The 23,078-nt window shown below is 42.0% G+C and overlaps 1 protein-coding gene across 4 annotated transcripts in view; it reads left to right on the forward strand.

Moving 5' to 3' along the window:
* The window catches only part of LOC102568948 (peroxisomal acyl-coenzyme A oxidase 3), an 83,737-nt gene that overhangs the window by 47,018 nt on the left and 13,641 nt on the right, over positions 1-23,078 (forward strand). For all 4 annotated transcript variants that reach the window (XM_059721543.1, XM_014607645.3, XM_014607646.3 and 1 more), the window contains 8 exons: positions 8,627-8,723; positions 9,007-9,189; positions 11,052-11,171; positions 14,312-14,432; positions 14,954-15,076; positions 16,283-16,396; positions 20,269-20,384; positions 22,892-23,066. In XM_059721543.1, the coding sequence (XP_059577526.1) occupies positions 8,627-8,723; positions 9,007-9,189; positions 11,052-11,171; positions 14,312-14,432; positions 14,954-15,076; positions 16,283-16,396; positions 20,269-20,384; positions 22,892-23,066 (1,049 nt within the window). The remainder of the gene's footprint in view (positions 1-8,626; positions 8,724-9,006; positions 9,190-11,051; positions 11,172-14,311; positions 14,433-14,953; positions 15,077-16,282; positions 16,397-20,268; positions 20,385-22,891; positions 23,067-23,078) is intronic.

Consider the following 23,078-nt stretch of genomic DNA (forward strand, 5'->3'; position numbering starts at 1 on the left):
TTCCATTTTATGAAATACCACCTTTTAATATACATTTCAAATGGCCCTATATTATTAGCTATTAACAAAATTAGATTTCAAATAATATAAAAGTTCTTGGACTAGTATAAGGGCAGCTGGCAGTGGTTTTACAGGCCCATCCAGCTCCGATTTGCTTCTACTTATACTGTATATATGATGAAAATTAAATCTCACTTCTTCACTCACTTTGTCGGTATATTTTTTTTCTTTCTGCTTATTCAGGCTTCTCAAAGGTTTTACCATTTCCTAAATGATTTTATTTTCATAGCAGCTAGGAGAAAAAGCAGAAATGTGTAGCCCATAGAGTACAAAACCAAGAAAGAACTTCAGAAAAGCTGCAGTATATTTTAGTTAAAAAATGCAAAGCTCCTCTTTTTCTCCTTTTATTCATTTAACTATTTTTTTCCCAGATTGATACGTACTGCTAAATGATTGTAATGTAATTTATTTTGTGATTCGTTTGTTACAAGAAATGTGATTGTATGGATATATTACCTTTTTCTTTTCATGATAATATTCTTTTCCATTCCAGGTAATCTTGTGCAATATAGAGGTGATCAAATGACACATTAGATGTCTGGCATTTTGTTTTTTATATTGAATCCCCTAAGAAGAAAAGACTTGCTTTCTATAATTTTTTCCTCAAATTGCAACAGATGGTGATGGAAAAAATATTTCAATCACTTCTATAACTCTTAGGGAAAATCTTGAATATGGTTCTGTAAAAGGGGCTCACTGGATTTTCAATTAAATATTAAGAGCTCAGTTCTGTAACTACTTTTCCAGTTGATGAACGTATCACAAGGGTCTGTCCCATTGAAGCAAATGCACTTCTTAGTAAAGTTGTTGACTTGTATAAGTCTGTGTAGAAAAGTTCCCTAATGCTACATTTACTTTAATGCCAATCAGTTTAGGTCCATGCATTTAAAATGTTGCCACTGAGCCTGGATTTTAACAGAAACTAAATTTCATTGGATCTGTGTAATTTTCCATTGATCCATTTATTTGTGTGCACTTCAGGCTCCCAATTAAGATTAAGCTAATGCAGCATTCATTAGTAGTGAGATTTAGCAGCATACATCAGAGATATGTAATGCTTCAAAGCATTGTTTGAGTCAATGAGTTATTGACCATCACTTCCTAAAAATTTGCTGTCTCAGTTATCTCCTCTCGTCAGGCATTATAGCTGCTGCTAGTCCTATTTCTGTCTCTCCACAACTCTTGACAAAGGGAGCAACTCTCAGCAATGGCACTGAAGCAGAAAGCAATAAGTAGAAGCAATAAGTGAAATAACAACTGTGCTTGGTGTTTCAGTCAGTCATCTTGCTTTCTAAGAGAGAACCTGGTACTTCATGTGCCATCAAGGAGTAGGACACTAGAAGCCACACTACTTGCTGCCCCACCACCCACTTTGCTCTCTGGTAAGAAAGGTAATCTGTGCCAGGTCCTTCGCTCAGCTGCCTTGAATGGTGTGGTGCTTGGATAAGATCAAGGCTTTGCCAGTTCTCTCCTTGGATCAGTAGATATGAGCACTTGGTCTATGAAGCCTGCATTTCCTCTCAGAAGCAAAGCAGATAACTAATATAGGTGAATACGCAGTAGTATGAACCTGTGCATGTAGAAAGAGCTAGTATTGTCCACTGGGATTACTCCCAGAGATATTCATTCACTTCGTTCAGCCTTTTATTAAGTAAGCATTGCAGCTCAGAGTGAGTCTTTGCAAGAGGCGATTGCTAGTATCAAGGTCAACTAAAGCTCTTCTCAGCCTATTCCAGCCCCATGCATCTCATTTAGCATGAACAGGTCAGCACTGTCCTATGACTGTCCCATGATGCAGATCTCCATTGTGCGCCAATTAGATCTTCAAGCAGGCACTTTTGTGCTCTCTCCAATGTCATCGCTCTGCTTGGGAGTTGCTGCCTGCAAGCCTCTGCAAAACTACCTCATAAACCTCTTTCAAATTTTTCCTTTAAACTGCTGTTTAATCTTAATTCCTGCAACAATTTGGCTGCTGATATGTTTCAAATATTGCTTATCATGTCATATCCATGAGCTTCACCAACTACTTAAAGTTATTTGTTGTTTCTTGTAAGCATTCTGCATTTTTATTTTGTGTTTAGATAACCCATAGCATGATGGGCTTCTGATCCATGGTTTGACTTCTAAGGTCTACCATAATATAAATAGTAAATATAAAAAAGCTAGCCAACTGCCCAGCAAGAATGAGAGGGGTGAGGGGGCAGGCAGGGACAGAGCATCACCACCCAACACCCCATGCTGTTGTCGCCTCCCAGGAGCAGGGGGGGGAGCTTGCCCCACCATCCCCTTTGTATCCTTCTGCCAGAACTCTGCACCGCTGCTGCTTCCAGTGCTGCTAGCCTCCCCCCACCCCCCGCCGAGTGCTGCTATGATAGTAGGGACAGAGTGGGGGGGGGCAAGGTCAGCACTGCTGGCCTTGCTCCCCTGCTCCATCCCCTCCATCCTCGCTGTCATGGCAGCATGCTACACTCTGATTGGTTGTTTCACTACTATTCCTGTACCCGACATATCTAATTCATGACTAACAAATATTAGAGATGGGCCTGATATATAGTTTTTCTGAATATTACTTTGAGGGTGGAGACCATGGGTTTGGTGAATTTAAGATTTATTGTTTTGAATCAACATTTTTGTACACAACCAAAAAGAGATTAGTTTAGATGAACATATGATTTTTGCAACTTGAAGTTAGATCTCACCACCCGAACATAGACATTAGTTTGTGCTATATTCCTTTCACTGAAGTCAATGGGACTTCAGGCAGAACAGAGCACTTCTCCAGGAGCGCGTCTAACTGAGACATTTACTGCAGAATTGCCTAGTCAGCTCCCCAGTAAACATCTCAGCATCTATACATGTGGTCCTATTAGGGAGCAGGAAACTAATAAACTCCACAGCAGGTTAGTAATTGTACATACAAGTGCTGCAGAGTTTTTCATGCACAGCAGCCCATGTGTAGATGCTGACCCAGCTGGCTGGGACATGTGGGTGCTTGATTGCAGGTGCTGCCTACAAGCCAGCCCTGCACTGTAGCACACATGTGCCCTAGCCACCCCCTCCACAGCATATTGAGTCAGGTCAGAGCAATCCCAAGCTGGCAGGCTGACCCCCATGGTCCCCGGCCAGGCAGGGCTGCTCTAACTGCTATGGTTCCGGGTACATGTGTAAATGCTGCACTTGGGAGTAATAAACTCCAGCATGATATGTGCCGGAGTTTATTGCTGCACATTAACATGCATGTGTAGATGCACCCATGCTGAATAAAGGTAGCAAGAATCTGTTCTGTAGTGAGGACATATAACAGTTTGTATGTGTCCTGGGCAGAAAATATTCTGTGGACACATTAATTTGAAACAATAAACTCTCACACATATTGCACCAGAATGTATTGATCCCAGGCACTGCGTTTGAACATGTACCTGGGACCACAGCATGTGGAGCTGGGTCACAGCAGCCCCGGCTGGCAGGAGGCCCAAGGGGTCAGCCTGTTAGCCCGGGGCTGCTCTGACCTGCCTCAGTGTGCTGCAGAGGGGCTGGCTGGGGCATGAGGGTGCTTCAGTGTGGGGCTAGCCAACAGGCAGCCCTTCTACTGAAGCACCCTCGTGCCCCAGCCAGCCTCTACACATGCATTGCAGCAGAGTAAAAAACTCCAGGGTAGGATAGTACTTGTATTTACAAGTATACTAATCTGTGGCAGAGTTTATTGTTTAGTCCAGTCTAATAGCTCTGCACAAGTAGAAGCTAAGATGTTTACTGCAGAGCTAATTAGGGAACTCCACAGTAAGCATCTCGTGTAGATGTGCTCTGTATCACTGAAGCAGAGCAAACACAATATGCAGATATGTTTCCTTGGAAACTACTTATATTTTCAAAGTACTTGTAGCATTGCAAAGCTTATGTAATTTATTAACGTGAAAGACCTGGTCTCTTGGGTGTTATTAAATGCACTTGCCTGTATTGGCAAGGATAAGGAATTTGCTTTGATTACTAACACAGATTTTCAAGCACCATTGGATGCTGTGATATCCAGAAATGGAGTTGATATTATGCTGTTGTTCCAAGCCTTAGCGCCCATTTGGCTAAAAATGACTACTCTACTCTTTTCCTAGGAATATAAGTAAGCATGCCTGCCTAAAATTACAGCCCCTTTCATTTTTACTGTTCAGATGCCACAGGTTATGAAATGATTTTCTTTCTCATATTTTTAAGATGAAGCATTACATATTGAGGATATGCTATCTCTATCCTTGGAAGCAGCGAAGTAGACCAGGTGACCTCCTATGGTTCCATCCTGCTCTGTTTATCTGTAATTCTATATGTTCACACAACACATAGCAAACACTTCCATTAAGGGAACTTTTCCTGTTAATTTCCAGTATACTGATTCTGTATTAATCTTGTTATTTGTATTACTGTACAAATTATAGTCAACTCTGCTGGGGCTGTACAGGCATACAGTAATGGACAAGCCTTTCCACAAAGTATTTTCAGAGCCAGATCCTGATTTTCTGTGTGGCTTGAGTCATTTAGTTCCTTAAGATAAATTCTACACTATGGCCCTTTGAGTTTTGGGTCGGGGGGTATCATAAAAGGCATGCCACAATTTGGCCCCAGATAGGCAAAGGCAGGCAAAGTTAACAAGAGAATGGTGTTTCATCAGCCTCTTTGTTAATAGAGGAGCAAAGGTAAATGTCTTGCATATGTTCAGGGGTGTTGGTGATAGCTGCGTTGGTCTAAAGACATAGGCAGACAAGGTTCTTTGGGTAAATGTGATGTCATTTATTAAACCACCTAAACTGATGGAAAAATGTTCTTTATAAGCTTTCAAGCACAAACATCCTTCTTCAGGCATAGGGAGAGTCTTCTGGTGTTTTTATGCTTCCCTGGGTGGAATAGAAGCTTAAGCCAATATGCAAAATGCAGGTCTGTGCAAATGCAAATGTGTGGCAGGGAAGATCAGAATGGATGTGAATTAATAGGTGTGAGGACAGGTAGGTGGGGGAAGAGGGAAAGGGAGGAATGTTGACCTAGTGATAGACCAGGGACAGGCAATTATTTTGGGTGGAGGGCCACTTACTGAGTTTTGGCAAGCCATTGAGGGCCGCATGGCAGGCAGCTAGGAGCAGATAAATATTAATTTTCTAAATTTTTTAGGGGACCTACTGTTGGCTACAAATATCCAACTCGGGATCCTTAAAAATTCTGGTTTATTAGGTGGATTGAAGCACTGTAATGAAGTTAAATCATAAACCTTGGGGCTGGTCCCGCCCCCGTCCCCCCACACACACATTCACACACACAGTAGCAAGCTACAAGAGTCAGCTATACCTATCCCACAGGTGTTGGAGTCTGCTGTTGATGGCCAGTCGAGGCTTCTTCCAGCGCGGTCTTATCCTCCAGAAGGGGGTCGCCGGCTGGTCCTTCTGGCTGGACAGGTCGGGTGCTGGTCAAGTTGGAGATCAAGAGGGCACCGCTGAGGGTCACTTTTCACTGCTTTTTATCTGTCCTTGGCAGACTTTGGTGAGTCCCCAGTTTTCAGGTTTGCCCAATCCAGGGGTTGTTGACCCTTGTGGGACTTCCCCCTCGGTGGCTACTGGATGGCATCTGTCAGCCCCAGGGGTTGTCCGCATGTACGTGCAAGTTTGGGAGCCCATTGATGAATTTTGAATAGGGCTCTAGGAGCGTTCGATCTGGAGATATTCATCCCAAAAGTTGGTCCCCAGCATTGATTAACTCAGACCAGGGCTTCTCGCCCTTGAACAGTGATGTTTAGAGATTTCCCAGTTGCTACATTGTCTTCTATTGATTTCTTCTGTTGGTTGATCTGCGGTTTTCCTAGGTGTTAATTGCTGCCTACTACTATGTTACGCATTCAATCACTGATTCACTCGCTCTTTCAGGGGCCCGCCTGATACAGGGAAGTGGCAGTTTGACTCCTGCCCTTGTTAACATTGTTACAATGTATAACTTACTTCTGAAACTAAACACATTTAGTTGAAAGGTGAGGAGTATAAAATATAAGCTACAAAAGTAATGCCATGGCACACAAATATATAAAAATACCAAAATACATGGGGAGATACAAAATGCACACATACAAATTTTAAAACACAATTCCTTATCTTAAAGTGAAAGAAAGAGGAGGGAAGAAAAGGTAGAAGAGGAAAAACATATTCGAAGAGGGAAGAGCAAATGCAGGGAAGAGGAAAAGGGGGCTTTCTGCTACACCACAGGTCAGATAGTGAAGAGGCTTCCTCCACCTCTTCAGTGAAAAAGAAGGAAAATCAGAAAAACTTCCTGGACCAACAGGAAGCGATGTTGATGTGGAGAACATTGCAGCCACCAGAATGCCATTTTATCAGTTGCTGGTCCTTCCAGATTGGTGTTTCCTATACCCAGTGCCCTATTTCCCATGGAGAACCTGCAGAGGATGAGAGAGAAAATGGACTGGGGAAACAGGCAAGCTCCCCTACCTCAGCCTGAATCCCAGCTGTGCAAACCCTAGGGGTGGGGAGAGGACCACATTTTGGTCCCAGAACTTAGAGGAGTTCTAACTACTGAAGGTACATGTTGCAGCATGCTTCTACTATGGATACTGGAGCACTGGGATGGACAGAGCAGCTGCCAGCCACTTAGAGTGAAAGAAGTTTTTTTTTCTCTTTGCTTTTGCTTGCATTTGAGTTGCTATTATATAACATAGAGAGGGTTGACTGGTTTTGGCCCTATTGGGTAAGGGGAAAACCCCAAATGATAAATGATACTGGACTGCTGTGGGGCGTAAACACTGCCTATCCATGGCAAAGTTGTTTTTTTTTCTTTGATTTAAGCTGTTCTTACCCCCAGGTAACCTGTACCTGTAAGAAAAAAAAAATCAAACAGAAAGCACATAGCATTATAGCATTCTGGGACTTTGCGAGTGTTGAATACTTATCTGGGCTATGCTGTTTTGTGGCAGTCACAGTTTCCTTTTTGGTTATAGTGGGGACTTGACATTCTTCTGGGGTCCACCCTGAGCTCTTCATCTAGAGGTAGCACTGAAGGAGATCCAGAGCTCAAGAAAAGGAAAGAATATTGAAGAAGTAGAACACCTGTTAATGACCAATATTTCCTCGATATCATGACATCTGGTTGGTGTTTGGCTGGAGTGTAGGGGGAGGGTGGAGCCCCAGGAGAGAGAGGCCTAACATCCTCAAAGTAAACTCTCAGCAAGAGAACACCTCCCAATATCTATAGATTATATCAAGATGTGGCAGGAAAGAACCAAGCAACTACTACTGTATTATTCTGTGAGTATAATGAGGCTTTTTCCTCATGGCCCAGACCCACAGGGCGCAAGGTCGACTGGGACCTCGGCCCTATCCAGACATAGTGTGAGAAATGGGCACCCACAAGTAATTGGGTATTTTTGTCTTTGATAGGTTTTTTTGATATGCATTCATTATGGTATGCAGTTGTTGTTTGGTTTCTCCTATGTATTTTGCATCAAGGTATTCAGTGCATAGGATGAGATATATTACATTTCTGGAGGTGAAGGTGTAAGATCCAGAAATGGTGATGGTTCTGTTGAGAGGTGTAGTTATTGTGGGAGTGGTGAAGATGTGTTGGCAAGTTTGACATTTCTTGTCCTGGCATGGTCTGGATCCATTCAGTGTTCTTTGGGCCATTGGAAGTTTGCTTCTGGTGATGAAGTTGGTAAGATTCAGTGCCTATTTAAAGGCTAAGATGGGTGGTTCTGCAAACATTGCATTAAGAATCGGGTCTTCTTCTAGTATGGGTTGCAATCATTTGAGGATTTTCCATATAGGTTCCAGGGAGGGTTGGTATGTCATAACTAATTGAGTTCAATTTGTGGGGTTTTCTTTTTGTATAGTACTGCAGAAATTCTTCACGTGGTATCAGGGTGGCTCTTTCGAAAGTGCAATCTATCTCTCTGGAGGGGTATCCTTATTGAGTGAAAGCCCTTTTGAGATTTGTGAGGTGACTATCGTGGGCTTTCTCAGTGCAAATTCAGCAGTATCGGAGGGTATGGCTGTATATTACCTCTTTCTTTGTATGTCTAGAGTGATTGCTGGTTCTGTGTAGATCCGCATGTTGGTCTGTGGGTTTCTTGTATATGGTGGTTTGTATTTCACTGAGGAGAATATCTGTCTTCTCTAAAGGTATTCAGGTTTTTTTTTTTAATCTCTTACTTATGTAAATAAGCACAGGATTTTATGTTTAAATAATGTAAGCTGATGGAATCAGTGAGTGGAAAGAAAATGTGTGTGCAATCAGGAAGGACTTTTCCTAATTCCATTGCATTTAATTCCAAAAACCAAGTCATAAATACAATAACAGAAAGTATCCCTAGCCTGAGCTTCTCCCCGTAGGTTTGTGTATTGAAATCTCTATTTCCACAAGCAAATCCCCCCCAAAGACCTGCATTATACTGATACTGTTTCCCCCTTACTACGATGCCTAAAGTCTACATGCAACCCTTTGTATAATGTGGCCATCCATTTACAATGCAGCTACCTCAAGCTGTATTATGAGGAAATTCATATTATACATATATTTCTTTGCACAGATTTGCCATGTTTCACAATGTCAAGATACCTAAAGAAAACTTACTGAGTAGAACTGGAGGTGTCACAGTGGAGGGGGTATACACAAATTCATTTAAGGTATGAACTACATGTTTGATGCATCCAATTTATTAAATATATTATGATGAAATTTCACAAATTCATGAACTACACCTTTAAATCATGGCCAGGGCACTGTGGGCATTTTAGTATACATATGCCATTAAAGCCAGTATGACATGTAGAACCCACTCTCTAACAAGCCTCTTGAAAATGTAACACTTGGTGTAGCAGTCAGAACTTGCTGGAAGCTTAATTGTGCATAATATTGGTGAATGGCAAGTTAACTGGTTGGTTTACTTTGTGCCTTTTATTTCCTCAGGATCCCAAACATCGTTTTAGTGCTTCTCTTGCAGCTTTCTCTGCTGCCAGAATTTCAGTAGTACAAATGTCTGTTGCTAATTTAAAGCTCGCTTTGCCGATAGCCATTCGCTTCTCTGCAACGCGCCATCAATTTGGGCCAACAGATGATGAAGAAATACCAGTCCTTGAATACCAAATGCAGGTATAACCTATTTAGTTTAATCTTTCATTCAAATCTAGAGATTTTTCTTTTAATTATAGTATTTTTCAATATAAACAGTTCCTCAGCTGATGTAAGTCAGAATTACTGTGTTGAACTTGGTTAAGTTCTGTTAGCTTATACATTTGTGTGCTTTCTATATTCATTTGAGGCCTCTTTACACACAGAGGTGTCAGTGGGCCTCAGGGTAAATGAAAATGAGGGTTTGGCGTGGTGAAATCCAAAATACGGTGTAGAGATGTGAAAAATACACTTCTAAGACTGGTAGGAAGGAATGTATTAGAGTCTAGAACCACGGGTTCCATATCAACTTCCTTCCATGCTGGTTTTCTTTATACTGACATCACCAGTTCCCCCGCCATTCCAACCACAGCCACTGGGACCATCCTTCTTGTATGTTTTTCTGAACATGCACCAGTCGCTATCCCTGGCCTGGCTTTACTTATCTACTGATCAGATTAAAAATTTGCTTCCTACCTTCAAGGCTCTTTTTTATTTATGAAATCTTTCTCTTACCACCACCCCCCCCCCCGCCTCTTTAAAATTTAGAAAAAAAACCTTTTTTGACTTGTCTACATCTCCCATGACCATTCCTTCTTGTCACCCACCCATGAAGCATTGGTGTTCAGCAGAAAACTCCACACTGGGTGTGTCTACATGTGAAATTAAAGTGAGAATAAACTACAAAGCAGCTTGCACTGGAATCAACTGCTCCATGGTGCAGTGTCACTGCAGGAGCCCAGGACACCAGCAATTTGATCCAGGGCAGTGCAAGCCACCAGCTGGCTCGGTGACCAGGTGAAATTTACACCCCCAGTTGCTATCTACATGTGCCTTTCAGCACAGTAAAGTACTCCGCCACAAGATAATACAGTACTAGCCTATAACGGAGTTAATTAGTTCACTGAGCCCTAATACCAGCACAGGTGTTGACGGTGACTGTGATGCTTTACTACTGAGCTAATTAGTCAACTCCTCAGTAAGCCACACATGTAGATGCATCCACTCTCATTTAAATCTAAATTGTTTCCAAGACCCTTGAGGCACTCAAAGATTCAAATTGGCAAATGGGTATAGAGAAGACAGGGGTACTTTGGTATTACTGGGGTGTAATTTATGTAAAGAAGAAAAGTAGAATTGGTATAAAAACTGTGTATCTTTTTATTATATTTTTACTTCTTACTGTCAGCATCTTTGTCTTCTCAGACAGTCAGCTGTTCAAGGTAAAAATTGCCCTTTTATATTCTGTTAGCTTCTACATGAGTACACTGCCTTGTTCACTGCAGGCAGTAGAAATAAATGTAATTTATGTAATAAGATGGGTTTAACAAAAATCATTACACACCTTAATGTATTATTTACGTTCTTTTTCTACATTCTACTTCTGTAACCTATAGAAGGCATTTTAGTTATTGAAGCAGGGGCCCCTGTCCTGGACCAGGACTCCACTGAGCTAGGTGCTGTCCACATAAAAGAGAAAATAAAAACAGTCTCAGCCCTAAAGACTTTCAATGATTATGTGTTGGTTCACTGTGCTGTTTGTCACAAATTAGTAAGAACTGTGAACTTGATTAATTTGACCAGAACCATCCTGTGAAGTGAATCCATTTCAATCTTGATATACCGGGTCTTTATACATTTATTGTAACTATAAAAAACAGTGTGTGTATTAGGATAGAAGAGGAATGAGTTATTAGTTAAAAGTTGGTATCTAAAAATGGTAATTTTCCAGAAACTTTAGAAGTACATATACTAAAGACAGTTTAATGTTAAAGTGATGTTAAGTAGATCTGGTAATATTTATGTAGCAATCTTTCTTCAGATGGATTGATTTTCCATTACAGCAATGGCGTCTTCTTCCCTATCTGGCAGCTACGTATGCCTTAGACCATTTCGTCAAGACTTTGTTCATGAACTTCGTAGAATTTAAAATAGGCGTTGCGATGAAGGAAAAGAGAAGAAAGGTGAGATGTTTATAAATATCCTCCTAGCTGGGACTCTGATTTTTTGCAATTTTTTTTCAATTTGTTAAACTCTGGCCTGTATGCAAGCTCTAGATTGCCTTATAATTAAGAAAGATAGGCTAGTGGCTGAGGTATTGGAATGGCCACATCAATATTTAAGACCCTGAGTCAAGAAACCACTTAAGCTTAACTTTATTGTGTATCTTTAGTTCTGTTGACTACAGTAACTCATAGTTTAGACTGTATACATTAGAATTAAGTGCTTTCCTAAATGGTGGCCTAAGCAGTACGTTACTAGACAGGCATGATTTAGTCAGAGCTGCCCCTGCTTTGGTCCCTTCCAGCCCTACTTTTCTATGATTACCTTAATTGAAATTCAGTTTTTGTCTACTATGAAAGAGATTGCATGAGATCCACCTCAAAGGGTTTTGTTAAGGGGTAATGTTCTGGTTTCTGATAGATATTGCTGTTCCAATCCATGCACTTGGAAAGACTTTAACAGCAAAAATTAACACTTAAAAATATTGGCAAAATGAAGATGAGTGAATTTTTTGGCCATTTCAGATTGCTGGAAATCCCAAAAATAATCCTTTCTCTTTATCAGCGGAAATATTTTGGCCTATCTGCACAGGGTTAGGGCCTGACTTTTTACCTAAATAAGTGCTACATAATTTTCTTATTTTTGTGTATAATTCGTGTAGTCTTGGTAACATTCACGCCTGTGGAGACCATAAAATGACTATGCCCCATGACTCGCTTCTCCTGGCCAGAGTCCTATTTGACCTACTAGGTATTTAAGGCAACATGGCCTCTTATCCCAAAAATACTTGTCTTACCTCAGGAGTGCCATGCTGTTTCTTTCTGGGGAGATGCATATTTCACACATTGTCAAGAGCTGCCTTGTATAGCTCCGAAGTATGTAAGCATTGAGTGGGGAGTTACTTACAGCAGCCAATAGGAAATGCTAGACTGGGAAAAGCTGATAAGAGCTCCTGCTTTTGATGAATCTGAGCCATTTACATCGCTAGAAAACTGCCATTTAGGTGCACAAGGGGAACTGAAATTCTGTCAGCCATACGACATAGTCACTACAAAATAAGTTACTCCGTATTTTGCTCTGTACTGTAGGAAGGAGTGGACAAGTGAACAAGTCTCCCAAGCTAGTGACCTGCAGTAGGTGCTATTACAGTGCCAAGTCATTAGACAACAAGGGAGTCAGTTCTCATTGAGCAAACAGCTCACCTGAGATAAAATTCAAGAGAGGAGCAAATACACAGCACATCAAACATAAGGAACAAAAGGGGTCATTCTTCCCTGGATTTGATTTACTATATAGTGGAGCTAGGTCTTCTGTTTACTCCATTTTACTGTGTAGTAACGTCAGTTTACAATGTAGGGAATTTGTCATGTCCACATTTGTTGACACCCAATATGCTGAATAAGTTCTGGTTTCAATCACATCACCAATGTAAGTCATATGTGTTTTTGTCTCCTGAACTGCTACTGGAGATACAGAGCTTTTTATTGCACACTGCTGGCTCTTTCATTTCAAGCAGTAGAGTTTTATTCTTCTACTTGTGGTAGTCCCCAGCTTAAACCTTGCTCTTAGTTCAAGTGATAACTGTCATATAGTCCTCCCCTGAGTGAATTTCTCCTTCAGCAAGTGTTTTTGCAGTTCTTGAACAATTCTGCAGAACTGCTCTTGGACAAGGCTACAGCTATATGGGCAGAACATCTCCTATAAGCTCATTGTAGCTCATATGATAGAAACACAAGATAATTTTCCAAGCTGGACCCCAAAGATCAGTGTAAATTCAGGCTCTGGAACTCTTAGAAGCATAGAGCATCACTGAGCATCCCCATTTCACCCTCTTTTGAAAATCTGGAGCTTTAAATCCTTAGTCTTGAGCCTCCTTACATGCCTGCTAAAGGCAGTAAGAGAGACAGGCCTTAATTCTTGGGGATTACCTAAGTAGGGCTGTCTAACTGGGAGCCCATGGGCTGCACATGACCTGTGAGCAGTTAATGTGAGGCTCAGACCCCACTGCAGCTGCCTCTCCCACTACTATGCAGCAGGGAGGGCTTGGGTGGGAGGAGCAGGTGGAAGGGGAAAGGGAGGAGAGGGGACACACAATACTGATATAACCTGCACCACACAGGGTGGGAAGGACCTCTGGAGGGAGCGGCCAACCCTACAGTGTATGGCCCCCAGTCACATCAAATTTGAATGGCCCTGACATGTCACAGAGTAGAAAGTACCTTCCATGGGGATGCAACCTTCCTCTCCTGCACCTGTTAACAAAAAGTGAGTAGTGGGTAATGGTGGTTCTAGTTTTCTCTCCTTTAAATATCAGCCAGTACATCTGAGCCAATGTACCCAGATGTTACATATTATATCCCCTCTGGTGTGAGGCTGGAATCCACAATCAGATTGCAACTCAGTTACTATCAGGTTCCTGCTTTGCTTCTGGGACACTCACAAATTCCTTGCCCTTAGATGGGGCTTGGGCACAATAGAATTTTAAATGTTGTATTACATTAATTCCTCCTAGGAAGCCATGCCCTGAGTTATGAAATTGGTATGCATAAATTGTCAATATGTAACAGAGCTGGTTTGTAAGGAGAAAATGTGTTCTTGGGTACATCACCAAGGAGTTCAAACTGAATCTTTCCCAAATTGCAATTCTTACAGAGGGCCTTACTTGTGACATGCAGAGGTATATTGCTGCATTAGACAAGTAGGACATCTCCAAAGTTTGAAATCTGGTACAATAAGATGGCACAGCTGGCATCTATGGGGAGTCATGATGGGCAAGCTTAACTGCTTTGAAGAATTTAGTGCAGTTTGGAAGGAATTCTTGTGGTATTCGATAGCTAGATTTTGGTGACTCATTGAACACTTTTCTTCTTCCATCCTTCCCTCTTCACTTTTTTTTTTCTTTTCTTTTACCTTATAGTGTTTATTGTTTGTATAATTCAAACTTACATATACAGTTGGTATATATGTTTTGCTGATGTTTGTATTGTATTAAAAAAGCAAGACTTTTTTTAAAACGTAGATTTGGGACTCTCTCTCCTTTTTTGTGTGCGTTTATTTTTGTCTTACCACATAATTTACCAGTGACTCTTTTTCCACAAAGGCTGAACTCGGACGTGAACTTCATGCTTTGGCTGCTGCTGGCAAACCACTGGCCTCCTGGACTGCGCAGCAGGCAGCCCAGGAGTGTCGAGAAGCTTGTGGAGGACATGGCTACTTATCCAGTAAGCTACAAATTACTGAATAAATATGGTCAGAAAAAACATGTTTCTCTTGTTTATCACAGTTGTTATTGTGGGGAGAGATATTTTGAAGATAAGTTTTCAGGGGGCCTTGGGTCAGTCTTCCTTGTTACATATTCAGTTTGGACCTGTAAAATGTGCTTCTGCAGAGTGAGTTCCAGGTGCAACGTGGAGTAGTGGACCAGCAAATGAAACGGGTGGAGCCAGAACTGGCAAGTCTTTATATGCAAATTGAGTTCAGTCCAGAAATGCAAATACTGCTATTGCAGATGAAAAATATACTCATAACCTGGATACTTTTGAAAAGTAACCCTCCTGTGTTTGTTTTCAGAACCATGTGGTTGTTCTTTAGAGCCCACTATATGTAAGAACCCATATACCCATCCTGTATAGCATATCAATTGCTTTTTACCTTTGATCACAGGTTAAATCTTTTTTTACCCTTAATCACATTTTGAGTAGGTTACAAGATGTTGAAGTTTGTGACTTTTTTGTTTCTTAAGTGAATCGTCTAGGTGATATCCGCAATGACAATGATCCAAACTGCACATATGAAGGAGACAATAATGTCCTGCTGCAGCAAACTAGCAACTACTTGTTGAATTGGGTGACTGTGAAACACCAAGGTTAGTGGGCAATGCTGCATTTTATGTTGGGCTTGTTGATAATTTAGTGATGAAATTGGGAGGTGATCTCATGCTGACAGAATGTATTAAACTTTCAGCCCGTGGAGCCTTGTCACCTGGCCAGTAGGAACTCCTCATATATCCAGAAATTTAGCAGCAGGTAACAGTAGCAGCATTAATTTCTCCCAGAGCTGTGGCAATTAATGCTACAACAGGTCCCTCATTGGCAAATTTCAGAACCCCTGGGGATCCCTATGGTCTAGATGACATGGCCTCACATGCCATATCGTGCCAGTACATAGTCACTTCGCAGCCAGAACTAGTGGGCACGGTTGCAGAGGGTCATGCTACTGGTGGATTCTGCATGAAGGGTCATACACATGCTGCAAAGGGGATCTGGCCAGTAGACCCAATCCCATGTATGGGATGTGGCTTACAGGTTGGCACAGTGTCACTCATCCACCCTGTAGGGCTGAGCACCATTGATCTAGCGTAAATCCAATGCTAGGTACTCCATGAACAGCTATTATGACCCCTGTTATATTTGCATTCCCATTATGTCATCCTAACTTCTAGACTTTGTGGTAGCCAGTTTTTGTTCTTTGCTTTAGATATATTTTATGAAAAACTAACATACAAAAATACTTTAGGGCCTTAGGCCACCTCTGCTAAATATTCAGACTCCTTGAATTTTAATGGAAATCACAGGATCCAACTATTTTGGTACCTGAACCATAAAGCTTAGATTCTATCACTCTCCTAAAGTTAATGGTGCCTCATTCCAGGGGACATGTCATTCATTTTACTGAAACCACTCAGGGCATGAGAAATCACTATGTGTAAGTGTGTGTTATAATACCATGGATTTATCCTAACCCAATAATTATTATTATTCCATTGTTGTTTTGTTGTTCAGTAGTATTTTATCCACCAAATATGTTGCTCTCACAGATGCTAACCAAAATCCTCCATGTTTGGAAAACCCACTGATAGAGATTGAATCTGCCTCGACCCAAAAGCAGCCACATCAGCTTCTCAGGCCTTGACCACCTGTTCTCATTCACCTGGATTATCCATAATAAACTAACTGTTTTGCCCTCCTTGCACTTGGCCTCTCATGAAAGAACAACCATGGCTCCCAGATAGTGTTTTACCTCCAAATACTCTGATTTTTAACAAATCAATTTATTTTCCTTTGTATTTCAGATAAAGCGCCTATTGAATCCCCTTTTGGAACAGTAAACTTTTTGGACGATTACCATTATATTGTGAGCCAAAAATTTACAGCCTCTAGTGCTGAAGATTGCATGAACTCTTCAGGTAATCATTTTCTTATCTTTCTCAATGCAAATAGTTCCAGACCCACGATATTCATGCAAACTCACACTGAAGCACAGCCCTAATATGCAGTATGAAAAAAGTGCTACTATTTATTTTCTGTGTCACCGATGACATTTGCTGAGGGTTTTTTCACTACGAAAGGGTGAAGGCTGAATGAATCAACTCAGGTTAAAATGGGAGCTAACCCCTTCATAACTTGAGGTGGGCCAGTTTGAGGTTTAAAATAGAATTAGCTTTTCATTGTATGGTGGTTTTTATGCCTACTTTCAATCAGATCTTCACTTCTTGGTTTCTTACCATGATAGACATCAAGCGGCTATTCTGGTGTTGCCTGTGACCAGGCTTGGCTGGGGGAAGTACTTTATTCTTGAAAGATTTACAGACCTGGAGTTTGCTGAACTAACCCCCATTTTTGCTGCCATATTAGCATTTTTATTTCCCTTCTGGACATGGGCTTTGGTGGCAAAAAATAGAGTGAAAATTATCCCCAGCAGCAGCACACTCCACTGTCAGTCTGCAGGACTACAATTGCCTGAACACCTTGCAGCCCATGAAACTGCCCAGCTCTCCGTTCTATTCCTGCTTCTGCAATCAAGAAGGGGTAGAAGAGGAGACGGGGGGAAGGTGAGAGATGGCTACCCAGGGCACATTTTTTCCATGGTATGCATCTGAAGTTAAAACAGTTTCCTGCAGTCTTGTATTAAAGGATGTCACTATGTTACCTTTGGTTTGGACAGAGTAATCTTTGGTTTGGATAGAGAAAGTACAGTAACATTGAGCAAAAAACCTCAGCAGTTTTCTAAGCTTTTTCTGCTCTAATCAACTCAAGTATAATGTTTCATGCCATTCCCACTGTTTTGTTGCCATTTCCTTAAATTGGCCCTTGGAAAAGAAATTGAAAAGGTAATGAGATCTGTACGTAGAATCAAGACAAAAGTGAGTCTATGCAACTGAGACTATTTTGTGGGTAAGAATTTAACCTTAATTTATATATGTCATTAACAGTCATTCTGCTTATTTCCTGGAATTTAATGACAGCATCAGTGCTCAGCCAGCTGACTTGAAGTTCTGTGATTGTTGAAGTCCCAGTAATGATGCAGAATATCAAATGAGATAGTGTCATAATAACTAGGAGAAAAAACTTGACATCTTACTATCTTCAAAATACAAAGGCTTAAAAGAAGAAGGTGTCTTGCCTGACATGTTTTTTTGCTTTGTTCTTCATGGTAAATCTCCAGTTTGCAAAACACCGGATGGCACAAACTAATAGCTAAGCACATTTCTGTCTATTCTCTATTCAAACATCAGGATTGCATTTGTAAATTGTATTTCTCTTAATTGTTTAATAAGATTTATTTACTATTACTGGCTAAGACTTTAGCTAGGATTTAGATAATCAGGATTTATCAACAAAATTTGCTTGTGTTTGTTGTGGTGACTTCTTCCCTAAAAATACCAACGTACTTAAAAAAATTAATAAGCTTATATACTAAGTGATTATTTCACTTCCTACTTAAAATGGAGTTGGGTGATTGAATAATAAAACTGCCAGGGGACCTCAGTTGCAAGGTGTATGCCATCCTCAGGTCCCATGGTAGGCTAAGGTTATGCTCAGTATTACCAGCTGCCCACACCCATCTCCAGAGTCAGGGCAAGCAATGTGAAGAGTACAGCTCTGCTACACCTGTCCTTTATTGTTATCTGCTTGCCCCAAGAGAATATATTGATCTACATTGAACAATTGCAGTGCTCTGTAGTGATATCCAAATTAAATGAGATAGCTCAGCGACCAGAATAGCTATATGAGCACAGTTTATCTGTGTTAGAGGCATAACAAGACAACTCTCTGCCGTAGTCACAAATGTCACGCAAAGCCAGGTTGGCTGCCAACAGCTTCCTCAGCAATTGTTTTTGCACCTGTCCCACTCCCACCCCCTTGTCCAAGTTCTTCTGCCCCAGTCACAACCCCGCCGACCATCTACCCTACTGCTGTGTTAGCATAGCATGGTGTCTAGACTGATTTACCAGGATAAGAAGACCAACGTGGCTATATTGTTTCTGATCCTTAAGCCAACATATTCAGAGCTTGCTCAAGTTTCACTGTGTAGCAGGGCTCTGTGAAGCTTCAGGTGCTGATTCGATTCAGAGGAGATTTGGCCCGATTCGGTAGCCAAATCTCCAAATCCGAATCGAATCAGGGGACTAATGAAAAGGCCCGAATCGATTTGAAGCTCTCCAAATCTCCAAATCGATTCAGAAAAGATTTGGAGAGTTTTGATGATTCGGGCAGTCCCCACCTGCTGCAGCAGGGAGATGCAGCCAGACTCAAAGCTGGTAAGTAGGGGCCAGGGGAGAGGGAGCTGGAGGAGGGGGAAGGGGACCATGGGGGGACCCCTGCTAGGCCCTATCTCCTGCCTGCTCCCTCAGCCCCCCTGACCCTCGCCACTCCCCCCATGGCTGCCTTGCCCACCCCAGCTCCCGGTGCTTTAAAAAAAGCCCCCACTCACCAGCTGCTGCCCAGCAGGGGGGCGATCCCTGCTGCCCCCCACTGCCTCATGCTACATGGGGGGGCTCTGTTATGATCCCCATGACTCCAGCCCACTCTCCCAGCCCCCCCATGGCTGCCCCACCCACCCCCTTTAAGAACCCCCCCCCCCAAAACCCTGAATTCACTGGCTGCTGCAGTGGCCTCGGAGCTTCTGGGGGCTCATGGCTTTGGCCTGGAGGAGATTGCCCCCACACTGGGCAAGAACCGGGTTTTTTTTGTTTTGTTTTTTTCTTAAACGGCTGGGAGCTGGGGCAGGTGGAGCAGCCATGGCGGGGCTGGGACAGTGGAGGGGAGGTCAAGAGGCTCATGGCGTAGGGCAGTGCAGGGCAGCAGGGTTCCCCCCCACCTCTGGCTGGCAGCACCCAGTGAGTGGGGGCTTTTCTTTTTCAAAGGGCCAGGAGCTGGTGCAGGCCGGGCAGCCATTGCCGGGGCTGGGGGAGTGGATGGGGGATGGTGCCTGTGTGATTTGGAGATTCGGTGGATTCGTCTGTAGCTGAATCTCTGCATCAGATTCGGGCGAATTGATTCAGGACAGTGATTTGAATCAACAAATAGAATCACTGTCCCCTGTATCAACTGAATCCAAATCCGAAGCGAACACTAGCTGCTTCTCACAGGCCTACTGTGTGGCACTGCAATTGCCCTCAAGGGTACTACAGTGGCTGGCAAAGTTCGAGCAGTTTCTTGTGCTAGAATTAGAATTACGTTCAGCTACCTGATGACTTTCCCCTAACGAAGACAGCTGTCACCAGGAATAATATATATCCCAGGAGTCAACAATGTTTTTAAGCAGAGTGACAAAACCACAAGCAACATCAACTGCTGGCGTACCAGGGGCAGATGGCGCAGGAGCCATAAGGGTCCCAATCCTTTTGTGGCAGCACAGCCCCAGCCTCTTCCCTGCCATCCACCCTGAGGCTCACGTGCCAAGCAAAATGCCTTTGCATGCCATGCTCCCGTGCTGTGGCTTAGCTATCCCTGATACATCCCTAAAAATCCAGAGTGCCCCTTAGAAGCAGGATTGGCATCAATTCACTGCTGGCTCAGAGAGCAGGTTCCTCAGTATCACTCCAAGGTTCTCAGCCAAGGAAAAGCAACTCTATTCAACCACATTTTGTTTTATTTGTGATAGAGCTATTAGAAAAGATTTTTATTCACATATTACAGCCTCCAGTGGAATCCAAACTAACATAGGTTTGGAGTACAGAAGATGCTTCCTGTGCTATCTAGCAGCATGAACACTAACATCAGGTGTTTCAGCTTTCTTCTTTTTCCCACCTGGCAATTTTCTTTTGTCTTTCAGTTCCTTTAGCAGCCTACAAATGGCTGGTGTGTTACCTACTCCAAGAAAGTGACCTTAAGGTGAACCAGAAGAAACAGTCTGGATGTAGTGATTTTGAGGCGAGAAACAACAGCCAGGTAGCAATATATTTAGATTCCTTACTATATTTACTGGTTATTTTTATCCATACTTCCCAGATATATTTTCTTTTATCCCTTAATGACTTCCAATATAATTTCCTGGAGCATAAAGCAACAAGTCAAAGTAATTAATGAAAATGAACTCAGATCCATTTGTATCATATTGTATCATAACTAAAGGGGATAAATAATCAGTAAAAATTTGAACAAAATATAGTACCCTGCAGAAAAAGGCAGACATATAATCTTCAAAATTTCAGTTTTAAATTAAGCTGTATCATACAATATATCTGCTACTATTAAATCTACTACAGCATATGATTTTTACATCTACATCTGCATATTATGCTGCTTTTATGGCCAAATACATACTGTAGGAAAGAATCCCACTCTGGCTGGTAGATAAACTAGATGACCTAATCGATCTTTTCCAACTCTAATTTATATAATTCAAATCCAGTCATGAAAGATACCAGGCTGACAGCATTGGGGACTGAAAAGGAAATGTTTACAATCCACTAATGGTGGACGTATTATCCCCCCAACAAGGCTTAGCAGCCAAGCATGGCCCAGGCTCAAACCATCACTTGCAGCCCCAAGCTTCCCAAACGCCCCACAAACCTCTGAATAAAACTGGCTGGTCCCCAAGTAAAGAATACTTTGATATTTGTCACTCCAGAGAGATCTCTTGCTCTGGTGACAGCCTGCCTTAACTGCAAAGTGCATTGAAACTCACAACAAAAACAAGAAATACTCAGCTCAGTATTGAAGAATTGACAAATGTGGCTTTTCCCAGCAATTTACCCCCCAGGATATCTCCTGGCTGGGACTTCGTAACACCAGTGATGGATGTGAATAAACCCTCTCCACCTGCATCATTGCAGCAGGCTAAGAGAGAAATGTTTTGCTGAATCAAACTAAGAACAGGGTGTTGCCTTACTTGTCTTGACAGCTAACAGAGGTATGAGCCATACTAAGATTGCATCTGGTAGGTTACTAAATGTGACCTTTTGGGAAAGTGGTATATGGCCTACTATGTTAAAAATTAGTCTTTGTTGCACAATACAGATGGGTCCTGCCCTGCATCTTCCTTACACTTGTGGGGCCAAATATTTTGCACTATTAGGCATTCTTCCCACTCTGTGCAGGGAAGGGGAATATTTTTATTGCAAAACAATTCACACACTGGAGTTTTGAAGCCCTTTGCAGATTTGATCGGAAATCACTGGGGTGTGAAGAAGCCCTTGCTCAGCCCACTGGCAGAGAAGCAATATAGTGCTCAGTCTTGCTTCAGGAGATCTGGAAGAGATTCCTGGTCTGTCCCAGTGGTATTAGGGGTTAGAAGTTCAATGGAGACATCCCAGGGCAGCAAGGGAGGAGTGCTTTGTATCACTCATCAGTGATGTTTCATGCTGGGTGAACAAGGTTAACAAGCTCAGAGGGACATCCTGTCTATTTGATCTTGGCCGAATGATTGATGGGAACAATGAAGGGCTACATGGGAGTATTTATAAAATGGGAAGAAATGGGAAAGAGAAGGGCAAGAATGAGTTTTTCAGGTATCCAGCCAGGATATTGAGACCCACTAGGTTGTGACTACAGAACTGAATTTAATCATGACATTCTGCTCCAAGTTAAAGTCTTGCTGTTGAGGAAAATATTTCTTCCCCCCTAAAGTTTAGGGATATTCAGATGTGTCTTTTAACCTTACATCAGACTGTGACAATAATCAGGGATGCCACAGAACAGACGTGAAGCTGGCAGCTGCGGTGACAACGTGGAGTGGTGGCCCCTTTGCTATGGCACTGGTTTGGAGTGTTCACGGCCACAGGGGGGCCTCGGCTGCGGGGCCCCCTGTGGCCACAGGTTCTGCAGTATAGGGTGGGCCGGCCCTGCCTCAGGGTGTTTTGCCCAGGCATACATTTAAATAATTTTAATAATGGCAGTGGAGCTTCTGATTGGTCAATACGCAGTGAGTAATGGCATTGCAGTGCACTGACGTCAGTGTAGACACTATTGAAAAGGAATGAATGTACAGAAATACATTGGGTATAGGGGGTACAAGCAGTGATATTTTGCAGGTAAAAGGACATGTAGCCAAAATAGTTTGAAAACCACTGTCTTAAAATAGTTATAGAGTTGCATTTTTAAGAATATGTTTTTTAAAAATGTGTTACATGCACATACACACGGCTAGCCATAATTGGTTTGGTTTTCTTTTAAATTTCTGTAACAGACTATGTCTAATATATATTATATTTATTCTATACATGTCCCGTCTGTTACAGAGATTTAAAAGGAAGTCAAACCAATTGTAAATAACTATACACAGAGATCAAACAAACTGACCGATGCAAAATGAATGTCTATAAGAAAGAAAGTTGATCAACGCAACAAATTGGCTGTAACACAAGCAACTCCATATCTATCTGTGATTCACTCAACATAACTCCTTTATTCATATAACAACTTTGCAATCTAATCCTCCCTTTCTCTTTCCTAAGGTATACTACTGTCGTTCATTAGCTATGGCTTTTATTGAGCATACAGTTTTACAAAGATACCATGATTACACTCATGCTCCCACCACACCATCTACTCTCCAGCCTGTACTAAAGCAACTCAGTGCTCTCTATGGACTATGGTCTTTAAGTAAACATATGGCTGTGCTCTATCAAGGTGAGATCAACT

The sequence above is a fragment of the Alligator mississippiensis genome, chromosome 2 (assembly GCF_030867095.1).
Source record: "Alligator mississippiensis isolate rAllMis1 chromosome 2, rAllMis1, whole genome shotgun sequence".
In the NCBI taxonomy this organism is placed as follows: Eukaryota; Metazoa; Chordata; order Crocodylia; family Alligatoridae; genus Alligator; species Alligator mississippiensis.